This window comes from Salvelinus namaycush, chromosome 3 (assembly GCF_016432855.1).
Source record: "Salvelinus namaycush isolate Seneca chromosome 3, SaNama_1.0, whole genome shotgun sequence".
NCBI lineage: Eukaryota > Metazoa > Chordata > Actinopteri > Salmoniformes > Salmonidae > Salvelinus > Salvelinus namaycush.
In genome coordinates this window covers 23,355,650-23,383,061 of record NC_052309.1, presented here as the reverse complement: position 1 = coordinate 23,383,061, position 27,412 = coordinate 23,355,650, and the positions used below count along the sequence as shown (strand labels likewise).

At 41.0% G+C, this 27,412-nt stretch overlaps 1 protein-coding gene across 1 annotated transcript; it reads left to right on the top strand.

The window, feature by feature from the left end:
- Positions 1-27,134, top strand: stard8 (StAR-related lipid transfer (START) domain containing 8). Its single transcript, XM_038989957.1, has 14 exons — positions 1-272; positions 4,236-4,307; positions 7,495-7,576; positions 10,859-10,922; positions 11,203-12,539; positions 12,759-12,932; positions 13,746-13,905; positions 14,139-14,337; positions 14,674-14,884; positions 21,103-21,217; positions 21,585-21,806; positions 22,562-22,779; positions 23,667-23,843; positions 24,572-27,134. Exons 1-14 carry the CDS (start codon positions 230-232, stop codon positions 24,687-24,689), a joined length of 3,192 nt encoding a protein of 1,063 aa, XP_038845885.1. The 5' UTR covers positions 1-229; the 3' UTR covers positions 24,690-27,134.
- Positions 27,135-27,412: the final 278 nt, after the last annotated feature.

Sequence of the window (27,412 nt, the reverse complement as noted above, 5' to 3'; positions counted from 1 at the left end):
TGAAGGGCAGGTTCTGTTAGGCTGGTACAGTTGTTCGCATATAGAAAAGTAGCAATAACTGGAATCCCTGGCTTCAGTTCCCTTGCTTGGTTTCTTTTGCCTGCTTGAAACTATTCTTCTTGGATTTTTGTAACTAACTCTCAATCACTTCTGGAATCTGTAAAGTTTTGACCTCCACCACCAGGCTACTGTTGAGTGTTTTGGGCTTCAATTCCCTTTTTATTTGTTAATGAGTGGTCGGACTAAGTTTCAGCAACTGCTCGGAAAAAATGGTGAGTATGAGACTTATCCTTTCTGAAAATATGATCTGATTTTTAGTTAGTTTATTTACATGTCAGTATATTATGGAGACCCATGGAGAGAAAAAGAGAGGGACAATTTAGAGCATATGATTGATTTCTTCTTATTAAAAAAAGTTCAGAAAGATCTATTAAGATTTTACTGATTAAGAATTAAAAACATAGAATGAAAGGTATGATTTAGAAAGGTTATGATGTGCTTTGAAAAACATCATGTTCTGTCTTCTAAAGAAATTATATTTTTAGAGTCATTATACAGCTTTATCTACTTCTAAATACATTCTGATTCATTTTTAAAGCCCATTGTAGTGAACAATTAAGCAGATTTGAACCTTATGCTAATTATATATTATCATGTTATATGCCTAACCATAATGTTAAAGCCATCTACTGTGTCGAGAGAATGAGACCTTTGAACTCCTGATGTCACCACACACGCTCAATCCTGCTGGAATTTTAATCAAATGGAAATGTACAGTAAGACTTGTTGATCGTGTGGGCTTTGAACCCTTGGTGATCAATGGCTTGCATTGTGGTAGCTTAGCCGTCCATTGGAAAGTTGAGTATGAAACAATGGCAGCCTTACATCTCCTGCGAACAATACCAATTATTCCGTTTTGAAAGAGAAATGGGAATACAGGGATTTGTGGTCACTGAGAGAATATCCCCTCTCTATCTTTGGACCACTGTGTTTTTCTTGTGTTTATGGTGAAGTACTGATAATAACATTTGCATTAATTCAGTGAATAATAAAAGTTGTTTGAAATCGAAAGTTAGATTTTTTTAAAGGTATAAAATGGTATCAAATATAAATGGTATGAAAAAAGGCACACACATTTCATTCTTCTATTTGTAGATTTTTAGGTAATACATTGAAGAATGGGGACCTTGAACCACAGCAAGGCTTTTTAGGTCAATCACAATGTTGCCTAATTTATTTTCTGGTTTTAATAGTCCTCAGAAATTCCCCTGAGAAGTACAGCAGTCAGAGAAGAACATGATCATTAGATAGCACGTAAACGATTGGTTATATAGTAATTGATGCCCTCAGCAGCACAGAGAACACACTATATTATAAAATATGCAGAGCACCTTAGGACACTCTGTGGTATAAACGTCTCCCTTTGTGTCAACACTCCCTCCCAGTGCTGGGGATTTCCTGTCGACCATTAGCCTCCCATCCACCCTACCCCAGTCTGCCCCGCATGGCTCTCTCTCTTCTCTGTGGTGTCAAACCATCTTCTCCTCAGATGAGGAGTTTAAACAGAAGCAACACCTCCACCACCAGAGAGACAGACACCTCTCCTGATCAGTACTCTCTCCCCCAACCCAGAGATAGGCACCGACCGTTCTGCCCCTTTGCTCACCTCACACCCAGACAGGGAAACAACAGCTCGCTCTGTGGTTAACCTTCACTTCACTCTTGATAAAAAGGCAGCACTCTGCTCCCTCATAGAGAACCAGGTCTTCCCTGTCTAACCTTCAAGTCAACTTGACAGGCAGGCAGGAGAAAGATAGGCAGGCAGCCCTCCTGCTCACCTCTCACCCCCAGAACGATAGTCCTCCCTTCTGTTCACCCCCAACCCCTGAAGAGACAGCCACATTTACATTCAGACACAACAGTCATAAAATCTATAGAACGTGACTGGTCAAAACTCACAGTCTAATCAAGCATAGCAACAAGTCTCATAAAAATGCTTTGCGTCACCTTCTGTCCAACTTTCAAAGTGCTGATGAATGAAAAGACTGTTGTTGAAGTGTCTGTAATATGATTTACAGGAATGCAGCAAATCCCCTTATTTTTTTGTAAACATCTGCTAGCAATTTAAGGAGTTCAATCATCACTTGTAGAAATTCAGTATGGCATCCATATTATATACTTAATTAAGCTTGTTGATGGCGGCAGTGAAGTGCAGAAGTCAGAGGAGAACATGATCAGTGTTCCCTTGTAAGGAGCTCTGAATGACGACTTGTTAATACTGCCCAAGTCTCAGCTGTTCAGGTATCTGATGGTGTCAATGTTCAGTGGGTGGCTTCAAGCTTCAGCATGAGGGAAGGGCTAGACTCCAATTGGCAGGGGGCTCAAATGAAAACCGTAGAGAAGGAAAACCAGATGGTAGCGCTGGTCAGGATGCTGCACTTTCCTCAAGGCAAATCTGTTTGAAGTTTCAACAGCTTTCCAGCTGCTTCTCTGACTGATTACAGGGAAGGGACAGTCGATCTTTAGAGATGAGAGGAAGGATATGGAATATTATACTATTTTTGCAGTGATGGAGCTTTCTGACATACAGTACCAATGGGGGATTCCTCTAAACGTCAGTCACTGTAGTTGTTTCTTTGTTTTTCTTCTTGGGTGTCTTAGGTTTTGACTTTCCTGTTGGAAATTAATCATGTTGCTTACTGACCTCAAAGCAGAGAGGATTCTGTTGGTTTGGCTTAAATACGTAATAGAAACCCATGAACTAAGAAGGCATGAGGCTAACCAAGTCTCAATGGTAGAAGTGTATGTCATGTAGCTATTTTAGTTTCAGTGGGTGGCTTGTACTGTTTGAGTATGTATTCAATGAGTAATCCCAATGAGTCTGCATATAGGCCACAACTGGCCTTTTCCTGGAGCCAGTTTGCTGTAGGGTAGGGCAGTTAGGGAGGAGATATCTGCATGGGAAGGAAGCATGGCTTCCCCGGGGACCCACACAGCTCACTCTACAGGTCTTTCAGCTTGGAACTCATGAATTAAAGAGAGGTTCCTTACAATTATACTCATCATCTCAATAATGATATAGGCCACACAGATTTAGTTCATGTTCCTTTGATATCAATTGTGATGTTCTGAATAACTGAGTAGACTGGTAATTTGGCAATTGTTCAGATAACGCTCTATACCTTCTGGAAGTTGGTGTTGCGAAGACCTATTTCACAAATTCTCTTTTACTGCTGGAGTTTCAGGCTTTCCCTGGTGGATAGCACAGTGCTTGAGAACACAGGCCTCAGTTATGATATCCAGTCGGAGCTCTGGGTGTATGGGAGTTAAGGAATGTCATAAGGAGGTGGAGTCTCCCGGAGAGGAAAAGAGAGGGACAATTTAGACGTGAGTCAAACATACAGAGTAGTCTATAGTACAGTAAACTGATGCAAGAGGTCTTTGTGGGAAAGGCTCACTGGTTATTGTATGTCCATTCATTACCTTTTAGATAAACTATCTTCATATAGAGAGAGGTACTCACACACACAATCTATCAATTGTCTCTCCATTACAAATCCAACGTTATAGGCTACTAGTTAAATATTTACTAAGCAGGAAGATGAATGTACAATTTTACCATCTTAACCATTTTCAGAATTTTCAAAGCATGGGTTGAATTTCATGATGGGCTTCATTTGTACCCTTCCGAGGATATGTTCTTCACATATTAGAATTTTGTGTTCAGACCTCATAAATATGTTCTATTTACCTCGTATGTTGCCAGGTTATCTGAACCAACCTTATTGCTAAAAGGCCACATTGACAATCTACCGGAGGCAGTAATATCAGTGCATCCACATATCCCACCCAGATGAGGTCTTACAGACGTTTTTAGTTTCTATGGATTTTTGCCTGTGTCACGCCAATGTCATGCACCAGTAGTGACAGTATTGTTAAAGTGTGGAAAGTTGTAAAGCCAAATAAAATGATAAACCAACTTGATAGATAAGCCTCGGCTTTGCCTCTGTGCATTGGGGTCTTTCAATTGGCCATCATCATTGCCTTCTATCAGGCTCTCCGAATCTGGTTGGAGGAATATGTATAGTGAAACTATTGCGGAACTTTTGGCTTTATGTAACAAGTCAAGTCATAGCAAACACCTAACTTTTCATTTAGAAGACATACTTAGGTTGTAACTGTAGTACAATACATGTGTCTGTGTATCTTTATGCGTTTTATTTTTTCCTTTTCAGAACTGGAGGCTAAAGAAGCTTGTAATTGGCTGCGGGCTGCTGGATTTCCGCAATATGCCCAGCTCTACGAAGGTAATCAATAGATGTCCCTGTGGTTTATGGACTCTAGACTCTATAATGGTCAACCAAGTTAATATGACTACTATGGTCCAGAGAGACTCGTTGTGTTTGGTTAGCTCCTACAGTACAGACAGGTTTGCATCAATGAATGCACAGTCCTATAGTAAAATGAAACAAACCACATTTGCTGCTATATACACAATGTAATCATCTCCCATCACCAATTACTGTACTGTGTTAGAGGATGTTAGAGCTAAATTTGGGTACCAAAATATACCTGACTGTAGGCTACAAGTCACTTATGATGCAGAAGCTGTCAATGAGCAGTGTTATTTGCCTCCACTCAGCAGTCTTCTAATCAAGCTATCCCCATGTCTAGCAAACATGATCATTTAACATGCTGCTTTCATCAGGTTGAAAGCTAATTTACAGTGGGTTGCAAAAGTATTCACCCCCCTTGGGATTTTTGCCTATTTTGTTGCCTTACAACCTGGAATTAAAATAGATTTTTTTTTGTATCATTTGATTTACACAACATACTTTGAAGATGATAAATATTTTTTCTTGTGAAACAAACAACAAATAAGACAAAAAAATCTGAAATCTTAAGCGTGCATAACTATTCACCCCCCCAAAGTCAATACCTTGTAGAGCCACCTTTTGCAGCAATTACAGCTGCAAGTCTCTTGGGGTATGTATCTATATGCTTGGCACATTTAGCCACTGGGATTTTTGCCCATTCTTCAAGGCAAAACTGCTCCAGCTCCTTCAAGTTGGATGGGTTCCGCTGGTGTACAGTAATCTTTAAGGTCATACCACAGATTCTCAATTGGATTGAGGTCTGGGCTTTGACTAGGCCATTCCAAGACATTTAAATGTTTCCCCTTAAACCACTCAAATGTTGCTTTAGCACTATACCTAGGGTCATTGTCCTGCTGGAAGGTGAACCTCCGTCCCAGTCTCAAATCTCTGGATGACTGAAACAGGTTTCCCTCAAGAATTTCCCTGTATTTAGTGCCATCCTTCAATTCTGACCAGTTTCCCAGTCCCTGCCAATGAAAAACATTGCATGATACTGCTACCACCATGCTTCACTGTGGGGTGGTAGTCTCGGGTGATGAGAGGTGTTGGGTTTGCTCCAGACATAGCATTTTCCTTGATGGCCAAAAAGCTAAATTTTAGTCTCATCTGACCAGAGTACCTTCTTCCATATGTTTGGGGAGTCTCCCACATGCCTTTTGGCGAACACCAAACGTGTTTGCTTATTTTTTTCTTTAAATAAATGTTTTTCTTCTGGCTACTCTTCCGTAAAGCCCAGCTCTGTGGAGTGTACGGCTTAAAGTGGTCCTATGGACAGATACTCCAATCTCCGCTGTGGAGCTTTGCAGCTCCTTCAGAGTTATCTTTGGTCTCTTTGTTGCCTCTCTGATTAATGCCCTCTTTGCCTGGTCCGTGAGTTTTGGTGGGCGGCCCGCTCTTGGCAGGTTTGTTGTGGTGCCACAGTCTTTCCATTTGTTTATAATGGATTTAATGGTGCTCTGTGGGATGTTCAAAGTTTCGGATATTTTTTTATAACCCAACCCTGATCCGTACTTCTCCACAACTTTGTCCCTGACCTGTTTGGAGAGCTCCTTGGTCTTCATGGTGCCGCTTGCTTGGTGGTGCCGCTTGCTTGGTGGTGTTGCAGACTCTGGGGCCTTTCAGAACAGGTGTATATATACTGAGATCATGTGACAGATCATGTGACACTTAGATTGCACACAGGTGGACTTTATTTAACTAATTATATGACTTCTGAAGGTAATTGGTTGCACCAGACCTTATTTAGGGGCTTCATAGTAAAGGGGGTGAATACATATGCACGCACCACTTTTCCGTTTTTATTATTTTTCGAATTTTTTTGAAACAAGTTGTTTTTTTCATTTCACTTTACCAATTTGGACTATTTTGTGTATATCCATTACATGAAATCCAAATAGAAATCTATTTAAATTACAGGTTGTAATGCCATAAAATAGGAAAAACTCCAAAGGGGATGAATACTTTTGCAAGGCACTGTAATTGCAATACCCAATTATTATTGAACGAATCGCATTCTCTCAATTTGTTGGTTGTGCAATGCATATTCTATGGAGAATGAACTCCACAGTTAAATCATATATCAAAGTCTGACAAATTTGAATTGCCCAAAGTTCAATGTTGATAATTCACATGAATCAGACATGAAGGAAATGCACCACTGCCAGTCAGAATAAGCTGTAGTGAAAGACAAGAGTGAAAGCATTATGACTAAACCTTGTTTATGCTTGCAGTTGGTTGTTGGTACTGTATATGTTAACAAATAATCTCCTTATTCTCAGCCTTAATCTTAACAATCTTAATTGTTTATCAACTTTGTTCTAAATGCCAGGAGGTAGTACTCATCAGATATAAGGAAAGCACCCTCTCCTAACAGTGTAGCCTCTGCAAAAGGGAAGTAGAGAGAAACAAAAGCTGGAAATGAGAAGCCTCTGGAATGTTGTGTGACGAACAGTTTTCTTTCTCTAATATCCCTACGCACACAAAAATAGCCCCTCGTAAAGCCACATAGAGTTTTTAACCACTTTTTACAGTTTTAATCAAACTGTTGGAGATTAGTCCATAGCATCCAGTCATTGATCAGTATAATGTCAAACAGTATAATTTTGCTGATTTAGTCGCGAATACATAATACTGTATAAAATGCATGCATTGCCAAGGACTGCAGGCAGCATGTCTCAAAATGAATGTCTGCACATGCCCGGTTGGCATGAATTTTATATCATAGACATTTACATTTTAGTCATTTAGCAGACACTCTTATCCAGAGCGACTTACAGTCGTGAGCGGATACATTTTTATACTTTTTTCGTACTGGTCCCCCATGGAAATCGAACCCAGGACCCTGCCGTTGCAAGCGCCATGCTCTACCAACTGAGCTACATGGGACCACCATTAATGTTTAAAAGAGAGTAATATTTATGACCTCAGAGGTTGGTCGTGTTTTCCCAGAACCTGACCAAATCACCCAACAGTATAACCTACCCGCAAAACATACATTCATAAATTTGATGTGGCCATATGCTGTTATTCTGGTGTCTTTGGTGCCGAGAGAGTAAAGTTCCCATAAATAAAAAGTCTAAACACATCTATTAACATATCCACCTCTCTTGATCTGCAGCAAGACAGTTTCCTTTAGACATCTCCTCTGTGAAAAAAGACCATGGGTTTCTGGACCAGGATTCACTGAAGTCACTATGCAGGTAAGACATTCACATTTCCATTACCTTTCACGTCTGCATCCAAGTCTCATGCTATGAGGTATGCTTTGCATTGTTAGTAATGATTTTGCAATTCTTAAAAATGAAGTTGAATTAAAATGATTTGTATTTGTTTTCTGGGAAGTATAGGAGTCCCACTATAATGATGTGGATTGTTATCGTTGCTGTTATAAATACAATAAATTATTTTACATTTTTTGTTTAGAATATTTAGAATAATTATTCATACCCATATACATCTTTTGAGGTGTGATAAAGCGGGTTTTCACTGCTGGTCATTAACTCAAACATCAGTTGCACAAATCTATAAAAAAAAAATAACTCTGTTGAACAGCGTTCTGGTTGGTGGCAAACTATAACTTGAGTTGATAGACGTGTGTGTGTGTGTGTGTGTGTGTGTGTGTGTGTGTGTGTGTGTGTGTGTGTGTGTGTGTGTGTGTGTGTGTGTGTGTGTGTGTGTGTGTGTGTGTGTGTGTGTGTGTGTGTGTGTGTGTGTGTGTGTGTGTGTGTGTGTGTGTGTGTGTTTCTGTGTGTGGTGTGTAAGAGCAGTAGAGACATGGTGACTGAATTTCGAATCAAATCCCAATAAATCACCTGAGCTCCCAGAGTCACCATGCTGCCAGGTTGTCCTCAGAGGAGTAGCTATGAATCTATGCTCTCAGAATACAAATATACACTTCTAAAACATATAGGACAGCTGGGCATTCCAGTAAATATGTAATTGAGAACATGGCATGTATGACTAATCAAATGTTTTTTAAGACAGCACATTTCTTATGAAAAGAAAATGATTGAGTGATATTGTTACATTGATTAGCATTAATCAGTGATATGTTTAAGATCAGTCTTATATCTCATTAATTATTGGAAAAAGATTGTCAATGTCTTAGCTTGTCTTCAACACCAGAATAAATAATGAAGGCAGAGAGAGGCCTTCGATATGATACGATACGATACAATAATGATAAAGACAAACTTTTTTACTGTCTACCAAGTTCCAACTATGGAAACTTTGAGCTGTAAGAGAAAAGTTGAACTGCTGTCTGTCTTCAGAAAAATGACATGAATCAAGCATAAAATTAAATGTGTTAAAGTTCACTGTAGACTTTCTGACTCTTGAAATTTATGAAATATAATTTGACACATTTTTCCTAAATAAACCTGTTAGTGAAATGCCTCACATACAGACTCATTTAAATCTGTGGTGCAGCAATTGACATAGTGTGAAATTCAGTCTGGGGTGGCGTGATGTAAAAATAAAACCGCCTGGCTCAAGGCCTACATATCTGCATACTCTTGCTCTGAAAAAGTAATGCATTTTGAGCCATCAACGATGTGTGAGCCTTCTTGATTTTTTTTTTCTGGGACGGGGGGACAGAGGTTGGCATATGTGTTTTCATTCACTATCAAGTTGTGTGGGACCTAAAATAACCCCTTAAAAATATAAACTAATGCATGAGATGCCATCTGATCTGGAACACAATTACTAAGGGGAGCCATGGGAGTAGTCCTTGAAAAACATAAAAAATATTACACATTGACATGAAAAACATAATGTTTTGTTTTTGTGAATAGTGACAATTCTATTTCTTATCAACTAACAAGCTAAGCGACCTATCTAACCAATGATATGACCCTATTTTTTTGTTATTGTTAAGAAATTTGAAACAGAGAATACTGCTATTGTCAGATAATTTATAGATAGCTATCTACACTGAACAGAAATATAAACGCAACATGTAAAGTGTTGGTCTCATGTTTCATGGGCTTAATTAAAATATCCAAGAAATGTTCCATATGCACAAAAAGCTTATTTCTCAAAAATTGTGTGCACAAATTTGTTTACATCCCTGTTAGTGGGAATTTATCTTTTGCCAAGATAATCCATGCCAGGTGTGGCATATCAAGAAGCTGATTAAACAGCATGATCATTACACAGGTGCACTTTGTGCTGGGGACAATAGAAGGCCACTCTAAAATGTGCAGTTTTGTCACACATCACAATGCCACATATGTCTCAAGTTTTGAAGGAGCATGCAATTGGCATGCTGACTGCAGGAATATCCACCAAAGCTGTTGCCAGAGAATTTAATGTTAATTTCTCTACCATAAGCTGCCTGGAACGCCATTTTAGAGAATTTGGCAGAACGTCCAACCGGCCTCACAACCGCAGACCACGTGTAACCACGCCAGACCAGGACCTCCACATCAAGCTTCTTCACCTGCGGGATCGTCTTAGACCAGCCACTCGGACAGCTGATGAAACTGTGGGATTGCGCAACCAAAGAATATCTGCACAAACTGTCAGAAACCGTCTCAGGGAAGCTCATCTGCATGATTGTCGTTTTCACCAGGGTCTTGACCTGACTGCAGTTTGGCGTCGTAACTGACTTCAGTGGGAAAATGCTCACCTTCGATGGCCAATGGCACGCTGGAGAAGTGTGCTCTTCACAGATTAATCCCGGTTTCAACTGTACCGGCCAGATGGCAGACTGCATGCATGGTGTCATGTGGGCAAGCAGTTTGCTGATGTCAACGTTGTGAACAGAGAGGTTATGGTATGGGCAGGGATAAGCTATGGACAATGAACACAATTGCATTTTATAGATGGCAATTTGAATGCACAGCGATACCGTGCCGAGATCCTGAGGTCAACTGTCGTGCCATTCATCCGTGGCCATCATCTCATGTTTCAGAATGATAATGCACAGCCCCATTTCGCAAGGATCTATACACAATTCCTGGAAGTGGAAAATGTCCCTGTTCTTCCATGTCACCAGACATGTCACCCATTGAGCATGTTTGGGATGCTCTGGATCGACGTGTATGGCAGCGTGTTCAGTTCCCCCCAATATATAGCAACTTCACACAGCCATTGAAGAGGAATGGGACAACATTCCACAGGCCACAATCAACAGCCGGATCAACTCTATGGAAAGGAGATGTGTCACGCTGCATGAAGAAAACGGTGGTCACTGACTGGTTCTCTGATCCACGCCCCTACCTTTTTTTAAAGGTATCCGTGGCCAACAGATGCATATTTGTATTCCCAGTCGTGAAATTCATAGATTAGGGCCTAATTTATTTATTTACATTGACTGATTTCCTTCTATGAACTGTAACTCAGTCAAATCTTTTAAATTGTTGCACGTTGCGTTCATACTTTTGTTCAGTGTAATTTGAATTGGCACTGCACTTGTAAACAAACCAAATATTTTGATATTTCCTGTGTTTTTTCATTTGATCTCTTTCATTTCCATGTAGGAGGCTGTCAACCTTGAACAAGTGTGCCTCCATGAGACTAGAGGTCCATTTTCAGTGCAAACAGGTGAGTAGACCTGCACATAAGATCTGTCTGTCTCAAAGTTTGTTGTGTGCAGGCCAGCCACTAGATCCACTGCTATAGCTTGTTACATGTCTCTCTGACTTTCACAGTATATCTGAGTTTGCTTGACGGCCTTGTATATTACAATTGTTTTATTTTACATTGTACATGCACAAATAAGTATATATTTGCTTTGCACTTAGACATAGCCCTTGTCAATGCAAATGATAATTCCATAAACATGTTATAAAATGGTCTCTAATTTGTCTATCATCTGATGCAGAGTGAAGACTCTGAGGAGGATGACCTGTGTGCCATCAGTGACCGCTGGGCCTTCCAGCGAGAGAGTAAGACATGGTCCCGACTGCGTACCCTCTCCCCACACATCTCCCCTAGCATGGAGGTCCACTCCTCCACCACCCTGCACCCATTGAGGGCCTCTGCCAGTAGTGAGAGCATCCTGAGTGACTTCAGCAACCTGGAGGTCACCTCCACCCACAGCAGTAGCAGCCTGAGTGTGAAGAGTGACAGAGGTACCACGTCCAGCAACCCCTACAGTCAGGTCACCAGCACGGCAGAGCCCTACACCCTTACCTCCCACCATGACTCCCATGGTTCCCACTCTCCCAATGGATCCGCCTGTGAGGACCAGCCTGTGTCTCCCAAAGACCTACTTACTGTTCCTGTCAGCAGAGAGAAGACCAAGAGGTGTTCCAATACCTTCCTGAAGAGAATGGAGTCGTTCAAGAGAAAGGATAAAGAGAGGGAAGTGACAGATGGCCAAGTTGTGATCTCTCCGCTGCAGTTCCCTCTAACCCCTGGCAGTTTGCATTGCACTTCCAATGAAAGTCTACCTGGTTTAAAAAACAACACTACAGAAAAGAGCAGTGTAAATTACAGCAGAAAAGCCCATACTATCTGTCGTACAGGCCGTAGGTCCCCAGTTGTGGACAGAGCTAATGCGAAGAGCAGTTGGCTCTATCTAGAGGACTATGACATGGCAGGGTGGAAGGGGGCTAAACAGGTTATTCAGAAGAGTGGCTATAAAAATGGACTGGATTGTCTGGTTCATCTGCCAATGGACCACAAGCCAGGCACGTTCCCCAAGTCCCTATCCATCGAGAGCCTGTGCACTACTTCCACCTCTCATGAGCTGCGTGAATGGCAGATGGAGGACGTAAACCTCTCCCTGGGCAGCAGTCACGAGTCCCAGGAATTCAACATGTTTCCTATAAGAAGAAACTCGTGTTCCTCAGTGGGGAGCATCTATGACAATGTAAATGAGGCTAGTGGCAGTTCAGACGAGTTGAGAGAAAAGGTCTTTGAGCACCTGGATGATATCCTTCAACATGTCCATGGCCTTCAGCAGAATATAGACCAGTGGTCCAAGAAGGTGTGTCAGGAGCTCAGTGACAAGCATGAGGAAGAGGAGGACACTGACGAGACCAGAGAAACAACATTCTCCTCCAGCCTCCATTTTGAGGAGCAGTCTATGTCAGATGTAGGCACGATGGCCAGTGACTACGACAGCACAGGAAACTCTTTGAATGAGGTGGAGGATGTTGAGACAAGAGAACGAAGGGACTCAGGAGTGGGTGCTTCCTTAACCAGGCCAAGCAGGTAAACATACATTGTTAAACATAAAGATGATAACATGTTCAGGTTCATCAATATTTCACCAAATGTCAAATAGCTCTTGACATTTAGACAGTATAATAGTAAAAACACATAAATTAATTGATTTAATCGCCTCTAAGATATACCACAAATGGACACTCATAGCATCGCTATAGATCAAAACATTGACCTTTATTCCCAATACATTTCCCCTCTCTCTAGGAAGCTACGGTGGCATAGTTTCCAGAACTCCCACAGGCCGAGCCTGACTTCAGCCTCCCAGGAAATGAACCGCCAGTCAGCCGCTCAGCTCAACCTTCTGCAAAAGTTCTCTCTGCTCCGGCTCACTGCTATAATGGAGAAATACTGCGAACCCAACAAACATGGCTGGAGCTGGTGAGTGGAGGGCCCTTGGGTGTGGAGTGGAGATTGAAATATAGATAAAAGGCAGAGACGTAGGGAAGTGCACTCTATTATACTGTCCTTTTCATATGCATTTAGTCAGGGCAGAGAGTATTGTTTTGTGGTAAGGATATTGCTTTTTAAAATGCATCATATACATTTTTCCATATGGCAAGGCCTTTGATCTACATTTATGCAGCTAATGTATAGTAGTATAAAGGGAAAACCTGATTTCCATAAAGAAAGCTGTTAAAAAGTTAGATTTGTAAAATTTCGCAACTGTGTCTCATTCAGCCTCTTATTTCTCATGCGGATGACTCTTGCTTCTCAAGAATCAATCACATCATACACAAAGAAACCATTATCTATAATTGCAGTGGCCGTTTTAGCACACGCTCAGTTAGCAGGTTTTATTCTCCACCCTAAAAGGTTCAAACTTTAATTTCTCTTGCATCATCAGCCATGTGCTGTCACCCAATTAGGCTTCATCCCTTAGTGTAAAAGCATTATGTGAATATGCATCAGACAAAATTTAAACCGTTTTGTTCCAAAATAGACTGATTAGGATTTGGAGATAGACCAAACAGTTTTCATCCAAAAAAGACATCAGGTGTCCAAGGAGAATATCTAATGCTACCTGTGGTGCTGTTTGCATGGTTTCTACCCCTTTCCCACTCCGTTTAGACTACCAAATCACCCACAACACATCCAATTTGACAAGATTACATGTATTTCAGGTAACAACCTTTATGGTGATATCTAGATGAAAAGATTGAATCTAGTCCCCCTTTTCCTGTGTTTTGGCAGGTCTATTCCTAAGTTTATGAAGAGGAGTAAGGTCCCTGACTACAGGGACAAACAGGTTTTTGGTGTTCCACCAATCATCAATGTCCAAAGGAGTGGACAACCCCTACCCCAGAGCATCCAGCAGGCCATGCGCTACCTCCGCAGCCAATGTCTGGAAAAGGTAGTCACTCTCATCCCCTCAAAGTAAACGTTCCCTCATGCTACAGTGTGTGTATAACCTTATGATTTTAGTATGTGTTCCACTCCAGATATGTTATGTTACTGTATTTCTATTGTAGTGAGATTTCATGTACTTGGTGATACATTATATATGATAATGCATTGAAGTTTATGAATAATGCTAATACACCAATGACAGTATCAACTGTTTTTTTTACTCCTATTCCTGTCAAGGTTGGCATTTTCCGTAAGTCTGGGGTGAAGTCTCGGATCCAGACTCTGCGGCAGCTGAATGAAAATTCCCCAGACCACGTGAGGTACCAGGGCCAATCAGCCTACGATGTGGCCGACCTGCTGAAACAGTACTTCAGAGACCTGCCTGAGCCTGTCCTCACCACCAAGCTCACTGAAACCTTCCTGCAGATCTACCAATGTGAGTCAGTGGCTCTAAGTGCTCCCCTCTCATCCACTCTGGGAAGCTCTGAACCCCTGTGTCTGGTTTAAATTGCCCCTCAGCATACACTTATCAGATTGAAATCATTGACTAGATAAAGTCTCCTTTGAGAGTTAGGGTTTATCGAGGTTTTGCAAACATGGCATTAAGTTACTGTCTGTATTTGATGTCTGGTTATGATGTACATTAAATGTCTACTGCTATAATTACCAGGTGCATTCAAATGTCATCAGTTTCGTCATCAGTATCATGCTAAGATCTTAAAACCAACATAGCAATTCACATTCAGATGTATCTGTCATGTGTGTTTCCCAGGTGTCCCGAAGGACATGCGTCTTCAGGCGGCCCAGGCTGCAGTCATCCTTCTGCCTGACGAGAACCGGGAGGTACTGCAGACCCTGCTCTACTTCCTCAGTGACATCGCCTCTGCTGAGGAGAACCAGATGACAGCTGGTAACCTGGCCGTGTGCCTGGCTCCCTCCATCCTACACCTCAACATCTCCAAGAAAGAGGGCACCTCCCCCAGGTATGTACTGGTATTCGTGTTTCTGTGTATGTTTTCATCATGGCATGTTTTGATTTGAAACTCCCTAGAAAGGCCAAAACCTAGGAAGAAACCTAGAGAGGAACCAGGCTATGAGGGGTGGCCAGTCCTCTTCTGGCTGTGCCAGGTGGAGATTATAACAGAACATGGCCAAGATGTTCAAATGTTCATAAATGACCAGCATGGTCAAATAATAATCACAGTAGTAGTCGATGGTGCAACAGGTCAGCACCTCTACCGCTCCTGCTGTCTCTAGAGAGTTGAAAACAGCAGGTCTGGGACAGGTAGCACGTCCGGTGAACAGGTCAGGGTTCCATAGCCGCAGGCAGAACAGTTGAAACTGGAGCAGCAGCACGGCCAGGTGGACTGGGGACAGCAAGGAGTCATCATGCCAGGGAGTCCTGAGGCATGGTCCTAGGGCTCAGGTCTTCCGAGAGAGAGAGAGAGAAAGAAAGAAAGAAAGATAGATAGAGAGAATTAGAGAGAGTACTTAAATCACACAGGACACCGGATAAGACAGGAGAAATACTCCAGATATAACAGACTGACCTTAGCCCCACGACACATAAACTACTGCAGCATAAATACTGGAGGCTGAGACAGGAGGGGTCAGGAGACACTGTACCAGTCAAAAGTTTGGACCCACCTACTCATTCAAGGGTTTTTCTTTATTTTTACTATTTTCTACATTGTATAATAATAGTGAAGACATCAAAACTATGAAATAACACATATGGAATCATGTAGTAACCAAAAATGTATTCTTGATACACGCGGGAAACTGTTGAGCGTGAAAAACCTAGCAGCGTTGCAGTACACAAACTGGTGCGACTGGCACCTACTACCATACCCTGTTCAAAGGCACTTAAATTTTTGTCTTGCCCATCCATGTCTCAGTTGTCTCAAGGCTTAAACATTTTTTTTTTACCTGTTTCCTCCCCTTTATCTACACTGATTGAAGTGGATTTAACAAGTGACATCAATAAGGGATCATAGCTTTCCTCACACGTAAAGGTGGTAGAAGTTTTAGGGAATTAAGTCAGAATACGGTGTATCTGTAGACACCAGTGGCAGTCGGTGCCGTTTAATATGAAGGAGCGTGATAAAAAAACAATTATGAGCATGGCCTTATTTTTGTTACAGCATATTGGATGACTGTCATTCATATTCCATTCACCCAGCACAATGTAACATCGATAAGCTTGGGCTACTACATGAACATTTCCTGTACCCATCATGAGGTTGCTTCAACCTAGCTTGTGAATGAAAGTTTACAATGTATGTGCACAGGTTGAGAGAATTTTGAGTAGTCAAGGTGACAGACAGTGACACATTCAATAGCGCCTTGAACACTCTTGCCTGCATCTACAGTAGCTGATCTAGGGTGTGATCATCAGTCCAACAGTTGTAAATGAGAGCTATTATTGGACAAATTCAGTTATGTTCATTCCCGTTTCGTTACGTTTGTTTCCATTTAAGAAGCGTTTTTCAACAGAATCTGCGGAATGAATACACCACAATCACACGGGAACAGTTCACTTTCATAGCAGCCACATAAAAACAGCATGAACATTTTGCTCATGTACATATAATTTCTTCTCACAACTATCTACGCGCTCTCCTCCTCTCACCTCTTCCCTTCACTTGTAGACTTCAGTGCACAACACATCAGCTGTCTGTGACCAGGCAAATAAAACTTTCCAAGCCAAACCTTCATATCATGACAGCTAAACGCTATACACAGCCTACATCATTGTCAAGTCATAGTCAACTAAAACTGACGTGTTAGTAAACCCACTACAATCATGCAGTACAGTGTAAAGTCAAAAAATGGTTTAGCAGTTACACAGGCAGGACCCGGTGGCAAGAAATTAATTAAACCAAAAGCTTGCCTTGACTTGGAAGAGTTCTAGTGTTGGATAGCCATAGCCAGCTAGCTAACATAGCATCCCTCTTTGTTTGAGCCGGGTGTTTGAGTAGGCTGAGCTAGCTAGCTGCATAAGCAGTTTAGCAGTTACACCGGTCGGCCCCGGTGGCAATAAATGAATAAAACCAAATGTTTACCTTGACTTGGAAGAGTTCCAGTGTTGGATAGCCATAGCCAGCTAGCTAATATAGCATCCCTCTGTTTGAGCCTGGTGTACACTAAACTTGCTAGCTGCATTGGCTAGCTAATTGAAGGTTTTTAAAAAATACAACCAAATACAGCTAGCTCTCTCTCTTGCTTCTCCTAAATTTTGGAAGAAATTAATTTGTACAAAACTGTTCAACTCTTGTCTTTCTCTCTCTTTGAGTCAACTACTCACCACATTTCATGCAGTGCTAGCTAGCTGTAGCTTTCAGTACTAGATTAATTCAGAGATTAATTCTCTGATCCTTTGATTGGGTGGACAACATGTCAGTTCATGCTGCAAGAGGTCTGATAGGTTGGAGGACATCCTCCGGAAGTTGTCATAATTACTGTTTATATCACGTTTCAGGTAAGACCCAAATGCAGACTGTGTTGAAGTAACAGTGTTTATTACAGTAACAGGGGCAGGCAAACGACAGGTCAAGGCAGGCAGGGGTCGATAATCCAGAGTAGTGACAAAAGCACAGAATGGCAGGCAGGCTCAGGGGCAGGCAGAGGGGCAGGCAGGCGGGCTCAGAGTCAGGACAGGCAAAGGTCAAAACCAGGAGAGCGAGAAAAAGAGAGACTGAGGAAAAGCATGCAAATACAGTATGTCTTGACAATTAACTCACAGTGTAAAGCACCAAGTTCCTGACATCTACCACCACTTTCACTGTAAGTTCAAATCCCTCAGGGAGTGATCATTTTTCCTTCTAAATTTTGATTTTCAATTGCAGTTATCACCTTGAAAATTAAGATTAAGAATGAAGATTTCTTCAGCCTTGTTCACAAACACTGCTAGGGCCTTATAATCATACAGTATTATAATACATATATTGATTGCATAGATGTGTATACCTAAATGTAGGCCTATATATTTTTATATGCATTTTTGTAATTATGTACTTCGTTATTTGACTTCAGGACCAAGAGTGGAGTGACATTTCCTTAAAAAAACTTACCCTAAATGGGTTTTGAACTCAACAATTGTCTTAGCGGACTGTGCCACCAACCAGTTATGGTAGTTGGGTGAAAAAATGCAAACACTTGACAAGACTACCATCGTCTTTGATTTCATTTTACGATGGATGTAGCTACGTATAATCCTTGTAGATGTTATTTTTTTGTAAAAGCACATAGATGTGTACGAAACGGTAAGCAAAAACATGGAATTCTGTCATATATCCAGAAATGTGCATTACGGCCTTTTGAATTTTGTGTAACATCAGTAGCATTGTCAAGGAAGTATCATGCAAATTAGGGCTGCCAAACAGTTAACATAATTAATTAATGATGATATGACAGTTTGTTTCCATATGACTGGTTTCACATTCATCTCTGGGGATCATCTAAAACAATTGCTAAAGGTATTTAGAATCCCCTTCTCCAAACGGATTACTCATTTACCTAGCTCTTATCAATAGCTCATAAATTTGAACGTTTTTCATGGCATTTTCACCATAAACAACACAAAAGTCACTGTAACATACATCTATTAATGCTCCCAATGTTTAAGTAGGCCTACTTCCTCTGATCAATGTTCTTGAAGTTAAACACTTGCGTGCAAGCGCGCACACACAGTACGTCCAATCGGCCTCACAACTGCAGACCACATGTAACCACACCAGCCCAGGACCTCCACATCCAGCTTCTTCACCTGCGGGATTGTCTTAGAAAAGCCACCTGGAAAACTGAGGAGTATTTCTGCCTGTAATAAAGCCCTTTTGTGGGGAAAAACTCAATCTGATTGGCTGGGCATTGCTGTGCCCCTGCCCAGTCAAGTGAAATCCATAGATTAGGGCCTAATGAATTTATTTCAATTGACTTATTTCCTTATATAAACTGTAACTCTGTAAAATTGTTTAAATTGTTGCATTTATATTCTTGTTCAGAATGTTAGGAATTCCACAGAAGATATTAACAACAGACCAGCTAGGTCTGAGTTCATGTAAAATATAATAGCTACAGCTTTTAGATCTAGCCTAGGCTACTTATCCATGTTCTTCAACTTGAACTAGTCACAAGCTGCTACTTCTACAATTGGGATAACTTGCCAAATCTTTTGATCTGAGAACTAAAAGTTTTCCTTCAAAATTGTTCTTCAAAATTTGCAGGCATAGTGAACCAAAATAGACTAACAGCACTACCTGAAAAGGTATCTGTGCGTTAGAGACCTGCCTAACGGTTTCCACTAGTCACAGTAAAAATTGGCTATATCGAGAGAGAAAAATGGGGGAACAAATGCTTTTTGGTCTTAATTTAAGGTTAGGCATAAGGTTAGGGTTATGTGTAAAATCAGATTTTAAGAAAATAAATGGTAAAAATAAGCAGGGCTTGTGGCAACTAGTGACGACCCTCTAACGCCGAGAAAGCCCAGATTCAAACTCACCAGCTCTGCAACCATTATAATGCCAAAATACGTTCTTTGATCACCAAATATATGGAGTTTCGGTGCGCAACTATCTTAATTTTGTCCCATTACGGCCGGTATGTACTTCCAAAATACTGTGTGCTGAATAGTCATTTATTTCCGGCTGCTTGTAAAAATAAATGTACACCTTTTTTGCAAGTACATACCGGCCGTAACGGGAGTAAATTAAGATAGTTGCTCACCGAAACTACATATTTGGTGATCAACGAACACATTTTTACATTATAACGCTTGCAGAGCAGGTGAAGAGGAGTTTGAATCTGATATTGTGGAGCGTTAGAGAAGGCGTTCTGGGCATTCGAGAAGTCTAGATTCGTTTACCGCTACCGAGCCTGTCATGTGCTGTGTTTAAAAGGGTCCGTGCGGAAACACGTGCGCTTAAAAAGGTCAGTGCAACCCGCAATTCGGGGGGTTCCAGCATGTGGGCATTCCTGCATCTACAAGAACACCCCAACATCTTTATGCTTGTGTGACACTTTTGATATTCTGGATTTCCCCTGATTGTGGGATTAAAATGTGGGTAAAAATGGAAATAAAAGTATTATCTGATTTTTTTCAGGGACGAAGGACACCGTCTACCGCTGTACTAGCTAGCTACCACTGTTGCCCCAGCTCCTGTGTACCGGAGTCCTTTTTGCTAGCTAGATATAGCTAGCAAGATAGATATAGCTAGCACAGTGTCGCCCCGCCTGCTTTGTAACGGAGACCTCCTACTAGCTTGCTAACACATAGTGTCTTTCGCTCCTGCCTGCCGAACATCTGCCCTCCCTGTCTTTACCAGAACTGCAGGAATACAGTGCCAGAAAGGCGAAAGCGATGGACACTGTCTACCGGTTTACTAGCTAGAGCGCTAGCTCTTCTTCTGTGGGGTTTGTTGGCATCCAACGTTATAGTGCAACACCACGACCTACCGTACTGGAAAGCCCCAACCTCCCCCCTGTCCACCGGAGTCTTAGCTTAAAAATGGACCAATAAAAGTGTAAAGAGGGGTTCCTGATGCAGGAACGCCCCGGTTTGCAGGCCGCAGTTGCAGCCTTCTCATTAATGGCATCCAAAAAAATCACGCCATTAAAAATGTTGCGTGTTATTAACGCTTTAACTTTGACAGCTCTATTCAAAATATATCGGCACACTCCAGCACATTCCACTTATCAAGACCATTGGTAACAAACTAATCCAAGCAGTTGGATGGTTTAACATTCTCCCTCTGGTGGCCAACTTGACCTTTAACAAATGCAATCGATGATAGCTCTACCGTTTAAAGTATAGGATAGGTTAATTAATTATTTAGTTACCAGATTTAATTATCTGCTCAGCATCGTGGCTAATTGTGCCAGGTTTTCCTATGAGAAAAGCTAGCAGCTATCCATTTAAGACCAATGGCTTAAACCAATGGTTTTAGCAAAAGCGTTGGACCAGTGGTTTTCCTCTGGGCTAAAGAAATGTACGAACTGCTGCATATTAACATCCTCATGGATGTATCATGTCAAAATAAAGCCCAAACAAAATTACAGAGGACTGACAGTGTTGGACCATTTCATTTCCTCTTGACTATTTCCTCATCAAAATGCTGCATATTAACAACATTGTACTGCTGTTGAACTCAAAGCTGAGAGAAGGATTGTGATGTGTGTTGACTATGTTCCATCTTTGTGGAAGATTAATCCACCGAAGGGGGGCAGGGGGAAAACCGGACCACAAGGACCTGAGTGAGAACATGGCTGCCACTCAAGGACTCAGCCACATGATTGTGGAGTGCAAGAAATTATTCCAGGTATTATACATAATATATGCACAGTCCTTGAAGTAAAACAATCTCTTTTCTGAATAGGATGATCCCTCAGAACAATCAATCTCTAACGAAACACCACCCACATGCATTGACTATTTATTGTCCAAAAAATGTGAGCCATTTGAAGAGTGGTTTATTTTTAGAAAGCATTTATTTAAGAATAAATGAAATAGACATGGTTTCACAGTTTACAGTGTATAGAGTAAATGCTATGTCGGATATGAACTTGATGTACTTTCACAGAGGAATTCAGTAGGCTGCTCTATATGCACTGTACATGACAACCGCTTTATATGTATTTTTATTCATTAAAAAAATAACCCATTTGACCTCTAATTTGGTGCGACAGATCCCTCATGAGATGATGCTGCAGTCGCGGAACTCCTATGTCGCAGCAGATGCCCAGCCACTCCCTCTACACGGCTTGGGCCTGAACATGAAGGGCGAGCCTGTGGATTACAGAGCCTACCTGGAGGATAATATCCAGGCTCTACTGCGGGAGTCCACAGAGAAGAGCAAAGGATGGCACAGCGCCCTGGGCCCAGAAAACACAGAGCTGACATACAAGAAGGTACTGCTCAGTGACACTGCTGCATACTGATACTATGCTGTCTGTTATCATACAAAACCAGAATGTACTGCTCAATAACACACTAGTGCAGAGGTCGGCAACAGGCGGCCCGTAGGCCAAAACCGGCCTGCAAGTGATTTTATTGGGCCCCAAATTTTTTTGCTATGATTTTAGTTTTTGGTCAACATTTTTTTTTGCTTTAGGAAGTCTGTTCCCAAATATTCCCACAAATAAAAGAGACATATGTGATCATGTCTCAATGTTATCAAGGTATGAAATTAGTGTTGTTTTCAAATACAATCTCTCTTTGTGGTCAATTTGCAGTGTACACATTTTATAATTATTTTCTACCCCCCAGACCATTCGCTCCGACAACAATCAGCTCGCAGCTGGATCTAGTTGCCTCCCCCTGCACTAGTGCATACTAATATTAATGTTGTCTGCAGGTCATTCAATCACAGGTCCATGTTTGTCAATGTTGTTATATTGAAGATACATTTTGCTTTGATTTTACCCTGCATTGTCACAACAGTATGGCCTTCAATCATTGTATGATTGGAAAATGTTTAATTTCCTTTTTTACCTTAAGCCTCCATGGATCATTTAATTTACCATTTGGCATAGCTTCTTTGGCTGTTAGAATGAATTAAATTCTGTCCATTTTGAAGAGTGATGGCATGTTAGCTCGCTTGTTAAAGCTACAGTATACTTTTCAGTCCTGAACAATAATCTCACAATCCATTTGTTCTATTCAGGTAGGGGACGGCCATCCCATCCGTCTTTGGAAAGTGACCACCGAGATCGAGGCCCCGCCCCAGACAGTGTTGCACAGAGTTCTGCGTGAGCGCCACCTGTGGGATGACGACCTGCTCCACAGCCATGTAATCGAGGCTCTAGAGAACAACACAGAGGTGTATCACTATGTGACAGACAGCATGGCACCTCATCCCCGCAGGGACTTCGTAGTGCTGAGGTACGCATGGAGGACGAGATTAGCTCATCAATAATTGTTTGTCTTGCCTGGGGCTCTATCCAAGGCTTCATTTGGAGACATTGGTGGAAGGGCAGAGTGGCCAGAAGCCGATCATACATATGTCTGCCCTTTTCGCAGGGGTAGTCAAGTTGTCAGTTCAGTAAGGTGCGGTATTAAAGGCCCAGTGCAGTCAAAAATGGTTGGAATAATACTGTGAAATTGTGAAACTTATGATAATGCCATTTTAGTGTAAGATCTGTTGAAAAGACTGCCTGTTTTGGTGGGATGGAGTTTTGGCCTTCCATGGGGATATCAATATGTTGTAAATTAGTTAATACACCAATAGGAAAGAGAGTTCCAAACCTCTCTGCCAATAACAGCAAATGTTTTGTTTTCCCTTTCCCACTCAGACCACTCCTAGAGAGTTCATGACATTTTCACCATAAACAACACAAAAGTCACTGTAACATACAGCTATTAATGCTCCCAATGTTTAAGTAGGCCTACTTCCTCTAATCAATGTTTTTGAAGTTAAACACTTATGTGCACACGCACACGCACACGCACACACACACACACATACTCAAGTACTGTTAAAGCTTCAGGCATTCTAAATGAGTGTTCTCCTAATTTCTGATTGGAGGGTTGACTATAAGAAAGAATAACTGGCTCTTGTTTGAGAAATTGCCCTTTGCTAAGAATCTATTTTGTTTCTTTTATTACCATTTTAACTGAAAACAATCACAGTAAGGTACTTAATTGTAACCCAGAAATGATTTCATATTGAGATGAAAACTGCTGCATTGGACCTTTACATCTTGCCTCAGGCTGTTGATTTAAACCAAAGATGACAGTAATGACCCTTGCTGTATTTTTCTCCTGCTTAGGCGGTGGTGTAGTGACCTTCCTCAGGGCCTGTGTCTGCTAGTGTCCTCCTCTGTGGACCATGACAATGTGCACCTGGAGGCAGGGCTACGGGCAGTGCTGCTCACCTCACGGGTCCTGATTGAGCCCTCAGGGATGGGCCGGTCCAGGCTGACGCATTACTGCAGAGCAGACCTCAGGTACGGATCCAGCTTCTCATCTATGCATTCATTTCCATTGGACTGGACTCATGTATTTCAATGATGATTTAAATGGCTAATTGATTAACTGCCTATGAACATAGTCGGTACATAGTTCATCTGTAAATAGCCCACCCAATCTACCTACCTAATCCCCATATTGTTTTTATTTACTTTTCTGCTCTTTTGCACACCAGTATCTCTACTTGCACATCATCATCTGCTCATTTATCACTCCAGTGTTAATCTGCTAAATTGTAACTACTTCGCTACTATGGCCTATTTATTGCCTACCTCCTCACACCATTTGCACACACTGTATATAGACTTTCTTTTTTGCTGTTGTGTTATTGACTGTACGCTTGTTTATTCCATGTGTAACTCTGTGTTGTTGTTTGTGTCGCACTGCTTTGCTTTATCTTGGCCAGGTCGCAGTTGTAAATGAGAACTTGTTCTCAACTAGCTTACCTGGTTAAATAAAGGTTAAATAAAAAATACAATAAAAAACAACATGTTGACCTAGATCTCATGCAATTAATTTGGAACTTTCAAACATTGGCATAATTACCATTCAAATAATTATGCAACATAAACATGTTGTGTGAAAGCTCTAAAAAAACTCTAATTCCATTGACATTTCCTTCTGAGGAGTGGGGGTACCTCCCCTGCTATTGAATTGTGTAACTGTATACGAATTTCTTATTTGACCCTTTGTTGTAATTTTTCAGGGGACGATCACCTGAGTGGTACAACAAAGTGTTTGGCCATCTCTGTGCGGTGGAGGTTGCTAGGATACGGGGCTCCTTCCCTGTGCTGACAGTGAAAGGAACCGAGACAAAGCTTTGAACTTTGAGAAGGACCGCCGGCCCACTTGAGACACGTGCTGCCTACAGCACACAATGACTCAAATGAAAGGTGCCTATCTGTAGCATTATATTACATCTGCCTGATAAACTCTCCAGTGTCATCAACAGGGGACTGTCAGGATGTGGACTCTCACTCAGATTGCACTGATGCCCCATGAGGAGCCACTGATGTCAGCAATATTTACAAATCTAAACCAGCCTATGCATTAACTGACCCTAAAACATTAAAACGTACCTTGAAAAAAATTAAATAGACAGTTTCTTTATGCAAAAGCCATTATTTTGAAAGCTTTATGAGTCCCACCGCGACATCCATGCGATTTTGACTTTTTATCCCTTTAACATCATGTGTTTGAGCTACAGATTTCTGGGTTGTATTATTTGATTCATCTATTTCTTCTGCGTCTGTGTGATTAACGGGGCTGAGCTAGAGCGGAGTCTGTGAGACTGGTGGATCCCGAAAGGGCCCGGGGACGGATCTTTTTACAAAGTAAGAGAGAGTCCGAATGGTTTGAGCTACACTATTAAAAGCTATCTATGAAAAGCTGCGATTCTCACAAATACACACATGTAACATGTTTTGCTTTATGACACACAAGCTACACAACAGGTGTTAGAAGGTAAGGGGTTCTTCTACATAGAAGATCATAGGAAATCCCAGGACATAGCGTCTATAATGCTGTAATAAGCACACATAGTTGCTGTCACAAACTCCAAACTCCACAAAGTTGTCACTGACTAGTTGGATATTAATTTCCCACTGAGCAAACCATTTCTGTGCTTACAGCATTCATATCAATTCATTTTTATCCGGTTTTTGCTTTGGCTTAATTTTTTTTATTGACTTTTGACAATAAAACACATGAATGCAACTGTTTATGTCACATTGTTGCCCTGGTTGCCCTGAAAAGAAAATGGTTAAACACTTAATTGTGAAGCTAAATATAAGGGCTGGACATGCAGATAAATGAAAAGCCGATATTTGCTGCTGTCTCGGGACTGAAAGGGTTAATGCTGACTTATCAAAACTTATGGCGATGATGCCAAAATGCCATGGAATGTTTTTAGCTGCAACTAGCTTTACACAATAATTCAGGAGAGCTCTATAGAAACTATTCATGTTTGTACTGTATGCTATGCAATTTCTTCATGATAAATTCACAGAGCTAATATATTTTACTATTGTCATTAGATGTGTCTCAAACTTGAGAATGGCACCTTACCTTGCTATTTCAATAGCTAGCCTCAGTGTTGATAATGCAAACATACTTAGATGTTAGAGAGAAAAGGGTTTGTTACTGAGGCTCCTTAGTGGGTGGTAGTGTGTCTTAAAACACTGTGCATTTTCAGGCCTTGCTTCAGCCCTACATTCTCAGTAACTGTTTATTTTACTCAAGTGTTTATCATAAGAGGGGACTTTACTCTGGACTTACTGTTATGTCTCTTATTTTTTCTCTTCTCTTTAAAAGACTAACTGGTTAACCTCCTCTCACTCTAATTTAGCTATTGCTTAGCTGCTGAGTTATAGGGATCATTCTTCTTCCTCAGATCTTCAGAAATTTAGAAATAGGAACAGAGCCACTTGTAAAATAGGCAAACATCTGTCCACCAAGCACCAAACTATAAGATATAAGCATGGAGCGCAAACATTTGCATAATTCACACTTTGATGTCAATTTAAGATTTATTCGTGAGTAATTGCTTGTGTCAGGATTTGCGATCACAATGAGAAGGGACAAGGATCATGACACGCTCAAAAGTGGACAGACAACCTGAGCTTTAGACAGCGTTTGTGTAGATTGCTTAATTACTGTGTGTGTCTGCAGTATTATTGTATTTTATTGTGTCTCAGTAATCCGTGTTTTATTTATGTCTGTATGAATGAGTCTTTGTATGAGTCACAGGAATGTGACTACCTCTGTCTGTACAGAATCGAACCATTGACGTATTTTTCTGTTGGGCATTATGTACATGAATGATTTTTAATTAGATCTAATCTTAATCTGAGTTATGCAATGGGTGGAAGTGCAATGACTGAATGCAATTAACTTTTTTCAGTGTTTTCTTATGCATATGCTTTACATACATACATTAATAGCCCGTACACTTAAATGGGATTACTCCCACTGAATAACTAATGCAATGAACATAATTTAAACAATTGTGGGGAAGAAATAGCTATAAACACAAGTATTACATATCTGTGAACTACAGGGTAGTTTTGAGTGAATACCTTTTGTAACATAACTGGCCATTGTATTGTACTCAATGAAGCAGTTGTAAATAACTTGCATTTTAGCCCACAACAATGTGTTCATCTTATTTGTCTCATCTATTACTATTTACTCTTCCTTTACTACCTATTTGTATTATACTGCTCTGACTGTAAAATAGAGTAGAAAATCAATAAACAAATATTGAAAAACGAATGAATGTTATTTTGAGATCTGGCTTTGTGAAATATGTCATTTCTCTCCCAAACCCCCCCCCCCCTGGACCTTTTTCACCTTCATCATTTGTTTCCAATTGTCACAGTTGAGCTTCAGAGGCAAGTAGTAACATTGCATCTGAATGTCAAATGTATCAACCTAAGCAAATGTCACACCCTAAAACCCAAAACACCTCACTCATTTACACCTTTTCAATTCCATATATATATATATATATTTTTTAATTATACACTTATACAATACAATTTGTGTA

Coding starts and splice junctions, on each gene's coding strand:
- stard8 (XM_038989957.1), top strand. CDS start 230: ATGAGTGGTCGGACTAAGTTTCAGCAACTGCTCGGAAAAAATG. Junction 273..4,235: donor GCAACTGCTCGGAAAAAATG/GTGAGTATGAGA, acceptor TTTCCTTTTCAG/AACTGGAGGCTAAAGAAGCT. Junction 14,885..21,102: donor AAAGAGGGCACCTCCCCCAG/GTATGTACTGGT, acceptor TCTTTGTGGAAG/ATTAATCCACCGAAGGGGGG.